General features: G+C 38.0%; 1 protein-coding gene across 1 annotated transcript; it reads left to right on the top strand.

The window, feature by feature from the left end:
• The first annotated feature begins 1,142 nt into the window (after positions 1–1,142).
• Positions 1,143–1,727, top strand: LOC136852237 (integrator complex subunit 6 homolog). Its single transcript, XM_067126686.1, has one exon. The coding sequence runs from the start codon at positions 1,143–1,145 to the stop codon at positions 1,725–1,727; it is 585 nt and encodes a 194-aa protein (XP_066982787.1).
• The last annotated feature ends 3,979 nt before the right edge of the window (positions 1,728–5,706 follow it).

Here is a 5,706-nt window from a genome sequence, read left to right as displayed (position 1 = left end):
TCATTTACGTCAGAGGCCAGTTGAATAATATTTTTTATATCTTTTTTTTTATTGAAAACTTTCGATGAATTCATTTACGTCAGAAATCAGTCGGAAAATATTTTTTCTATCTTTCTGAATTCAAAACTTTAGTTGAATTCATTTATAGCAGAAACCAGCCCATTATTATTTGTTGTATCCCTTTTGGATTCAGAACTTTCGTCGAATTCAACTACGTCAGAAACAAGCCAAAACTTATTTTTTCTATCCTTTTTGGATTCAAAACTTTCGCTGAATTCATCTACACAAGAAACTAGTCCAGAATTATTTTTCCTATTTTTTTAATTCAAAACTTTCGCTGAATTCACTTAAAAAATATTATCTAAAAATTTTTAAATAAAAAATATAATTTAAAAAATTATAAAATATAAAAATATATGTAAAACTATGAAAAAGGATAAAACAAGAAAATACCAAAACGAATACTGCAAGAAAATCACATCATCCAAATTCCCATAAGGCGGTCGTGTTACTCCGCCCGTGGAGATGAATGACCTGTTGACCTATTTTGCCCTGACGTCATCGGCGACGTGATATAATGGCCTGCAATTCCAACTTTCAAGGTCATGAAAATGCATGTGAGAGAGAGAGAGAGAGAGAGAGAGAGAGAGAGAGAGAGAGAGAGAGAGAGAGAGAGAGAGAGAGACACGAAACAAAAGAAGTCACTACTAACTTTCGAAAGGGCCTGCTAATGAGGTTCCACTTGTCAGGGGTTGCCGAGTTAGGGGTTGCAAGGGAAGGGGTTGATTTGGGAGAGAGAAGGGAGAGGTTGAGGGGGTTGGTTAACGAGGCACCAGTGAAATTTTTAAGGGACATTAACTCTCTCTCTCTCTCTCTCTCTCTCTCTCTCTCTCTCTCTCTCTCTCTCTCTCTCTCTCTCTCTCCGTCTTCCTCTCCTTCTTCACAGCTGCCAACATTTTCATTACAACATAAATAACATAAATAAAATTCACCATATTTTCGCGGCCATATTTTTCTGCACCTTAATCAGGAACACGGACCCAATTACTGTCAACATCATCCCACTAACGACCTGGAACAATATCATTGTACTGTAACATCATCAACATTATTATCACAAGTACCCGTACTATTATCTTCACATGCTCTGTCACATCACTATATTTAATTCCATAATCACATCATCATCTACACTATCACATGCAAACCAAACACCACCACAACACACCAACATCGTATTCATCGTCGTAAACATCGCCACCACTATTCACCATCATATACAACCAAAATGCCATCACCTACACAATCACTCCGTCACTCATCATCATCACAGGCATGTCCCACAAGAGACACAATCTCCCAATCATAACTACCATCAGCAATCACTCAGACATCACCAACAAACTCAAATCACCCACGACATGAAATCTCCCCATCACCAACAACAAACGAAATCCCTCTTAATCACCGCTAAAATAAAACAACCCAACACGTCCAATCACCTCATCACCAACACACAAATAACCCCTCCACCCCCACCACTAAAAACAAATCTCCCAACCACGTGCAACTCTCCCATTGCCAACACACAAACAATCCACAGCCCTCCCTCCCCGCCTCTGCCACCACCAAAAACAAATCTCCCCATCAACACAAATAACCATTCCATCGCCACCACTAAAAACATATCCCTCACTACATGCAATCTCCCCATCACCAACACATAAATAACCCCTCTCATCGCCACTAAAAACAAATCTCGCCATCACGTGCAATCTTCCCATCACCAACACATAAATAACTCCCCCCTCATCGCCATCACTAAAAACAAATCTCCCCACCACTTGCAATCTCACCATCACCAACACATAAATAACTGCCACCCCAGCTACTACTTAAAACAAATCTCCCCATTTTCAAACTACCGATCACCAACACACAAATAACCACTCCACCGCCACCACTAAAAATAAACCTCCCAATCACCACCATCCTAACAAATCCTCCCCTCCCCCATCCACTCCAACTCCACCAAAGAGTCGCCCCCCCCCCACACCACTCTCTCCACCACCAACATTATACTTATACTTAACAAAGTTGTGAAGGATAAAATCATGTGTTTCTGTGACATTTGACCCAATCAGAAAAATGATCTCCTTAATGATGTTTTATTACACAGAAGTTTTAATTGAACCTTATTATTTGGGAAAGACGAGAACGGCCTTCCTCAGGGAAAGGATTATTACAGATACGCAATTATACTTTCGTTCCGTTTCGTGTGTGGGAGTATGTATACGTATATGTACATGTATATAAATATATAAAATATATATATATATATATATATATATATATATTGAAAGAAAAAGAAAATATATATATATATATATATATATATATATATATATATATATATATATATATATTTGAAAGAAAAAACAGATAGGCTTTTTGTAGTGACAAGCGTATCTAAAAAGCGTGAAGAAATCGAGAAACTAAAAGGTCATTGTGGTCATTACAATCACATAAGTATCTTTTATATATATATATATATATATATATATATATATATATATATATATATATATATGTGTGTGTGTGTGTGTGTGTGTGTGTGTATATATAAAACCTATATATTATATATACATATGTATATATTTATATATGTAAGTACATACATATAAACATATATATATTATTTAAAACCAAAGTTATATACCAATCGACAAAGTACTCCCGGGACACCCCCCAAAATATATACCGTATATCCCCTGGCCCCGTCTCCCCTAACAAAATTAGATGAGACTGCAATGTTTACCAAGGTAACAAAGTCCTGCCCCCTTCACTAAAATCCTTTAGTGAAAGGAATTACCTGGGGGAAAGGGGAGGAGGAGGGGGAGAACAGGCCCTATGTCGTGATTACACAAGGACAAAACAGAATAAAAGGGGCGATGGCTTTCATCTAGCTAATTAAACGGTATTCCGTTGAGTGTACGTTCGCCTTCTTCCGTATTAGTAGCGACAGAAAGGAAATTACATACTCTCTCTCTCTCTCTCTCTCTCTCTCTCTCTCTCTCTCTCTCTCTCTCTCTCTCAGCAGATTCAAACTATGCTATGTGAAATTAGGACGTTTACTCTTGGGTAAGCAAATACGTTAAAAACCGGGTAATTCTCTCTCTCTCTCTCTCTCTCTCTCTCTCTCTCTCTCTCTCTCTCCAGTCTCAAAGTTAGAGCGCAGAAAAGAAAAACACAAAACAAAATAACAGAATTAAAGCCTATAAACACGCCATCACATTTACGAGCAAGCAAATATCTGCTGAGTGAGTACAAACAAGCGAAGATAAACAAGCACATTATACATAACCTAAACATGCTGCCTCTCAATTTCTGTGTCCACCGTCATATTACGCAACATTACAGGAGAATACAACACCCTCTCACACAGTTTATGTACAAACATACAGAGGGTTGAACCCAAGCGACACTTTTTAGAAAAGATAGAATTATGTTTTCCTGGTAATCCTGGGTTCTACGTTCTTTCAAGTTTTCAAGTTCAATTAAATTTATGAAAAGAGGATATGTAGAGGGAAACGGCACTTATTGCCATCTGGATGTATGCATACACCACACATACTTAAACATATATTTAAAAATGACTGCAGCTAAGTTAAAGTACCTTTAAAGAGACCATATCCCAAGGCAGGTCACAACAAAATGGTCAACTTTAGACTTAAATGCTAATTTTAATACTCGTGGGAATAATGACTGCTTTGACAGTATTTGTAAAAAAGCTTAATTATGAAGTCAATTATTTAAAAGGTCTGGCAGATAAACAACAATCAAACCAAAAACAATGCACGTGAGAGAGAGAGAGAGAGAGAGAGAGAGAGAGAGAGAGAGAGAGAGAGAGAGAGAGAGAGAGAAGAGGAATATAAAATACGAGTGGTCTTTAGCAAACAGCACAACCAAATAAATGATAAAATTAAAAAAAGGAAGAAGCAGCTAGTACAATAAAATGACATTTAGTCTAATCAACTAATGGAATACAGAAAATTAAAAAAAATAAATAACAATACATCCTCAGAACGGTCTCCAATTCCTCCAAAACAGCAAAGCTACGCAATGAGGATAATGCAAGTCTATGCAATTAGCAGCCAAGTGGAATGTTGCAACGAAAAAACCTACATAACATTAGCAATAAAGCAAAAATGTTCGTCAAGGGTAATTATGCTGAACGACACCCCCACCCCTCCAACAAAACCCCGCAATGCGCATGCGCCAGAAGCTTCTCAGTGCAAATATTAGATTTTCTAGCTTGATGAAATATAGCTTTCTTAATATTAACTGTGGGTTTTATCATTATGTTCGACGACCGAATAAAAAGTTAGACAAAAGTTATACATATGTGTGTGTGCGTGCTTACACACACACACACACATAGGTAGACAGACAAATAGATAATGGCAGATGAATAAAACTGAAGATTCTTCGAAAGCGAGGCAGTAGAGCCATGATTACGTGACAACTTACACAGGATTATATCTTCAACCTTCTTTAACGTTTGTAGAAAAAAATATGCGCTGTCAACTGGATGGGAATACCACAAACTTGGGAGTTATTTACTGTACCTGTTAGTTTAATTAAGGAACATTCTATCATCTGAGCTTCGGATCGACAGCTGGTCTTAAAAACAAAGCACTACGTATTCCACTTGACAGGAGGATTCGAGTTATTTATATGACAAGAGACAGCAGAACATTGGTGTCGTATCTCACTGAGTGGGATGGAAGATATAATTCAGACCAACGGCCAAGCACTGGGACCTATGAGGTCATTCATCGCTGAATGGGAAATAAACAGTAATAAGAAGGGTTGAAAGGTGTAACAGGAGGAAAAGCCCGGAGATGTACTATGAAACAATTGTTACAGAGGGTGGAAAGTCAGGTGGAAGAAAGAGAATATGAACGGAGGTACAGTAAATGAATGAAAGAGGTTGCAGCTAGGGGCCGAAGGGACGCTGCAAAGAACCTTAAGTAATTGCCTACAGTGCACCGCATGACTTGCACTGACGCCACTACCCACCACGAGGAAAAAAGATTTATATGACAGGAGACAACAGAACACTGGTGTCCGTATCTCACTGAACGATTACTCTCGGTTATTCTCTGAGAGAGACTTACCTCTTGAATCCTATATAAGACTCGCCACAGACGAGACAGGGATTTCATATACGCTGATATCTTTGGGGCCTGGTTTTTAGTGAATAGTAACAGCGATTTTCCGATGGGATTGAGAGAGCTGAAAATAAAAGGACTGACGCGTGTAGGATGTGGCTGAAAGTTTTAATGCTGTCTCCATAGATTCAACTTGTGGGACTCGATACAAGATTTAGCAGGATTTGCAGGACGCTGTCTCAATCATGTGGCCGGGTATTTAAAAGATGACAGTTCTTTACGAAACTAAATTTTTGGCCTGAATATTCTGGAGCGAGAAGCCTAAAGGCTCACAAATATAAACTGCAATTTTAACCGAGATATCATAGTAACAGTAAAAGTGAAAGTTTGATAATGCAATTAGTTTTCTAGAGGCAGTATACAGTATTTACACTGTGCTGTCTCTATTGATCTACAAGTCTGAAAACCGATTTTCGTTGTTCGTTCCCAATTTCACATTGAATGTGATACGTTGTCCTAATGTTTAATCTGG

Source organism: Macrobrachium rosenbergii, chromosome 25 (assembly GCF_040412425.1).
Source record: "Macrobrachium rosenbergii isolate ZJJX-2024 chromosome 25, ASM4041242v1, whole genome shotgun sequence".
Lineage (NCBI taxonomy): Eukaryota > Metazoa > Arthropoda > Malacostraca > Decapoda > Palaemonidae > Macrobrachium > Macrobrachium rosenbergii.
This window is presented reverse-complemented; position numbering and strand designations above follow the sequence as displayed.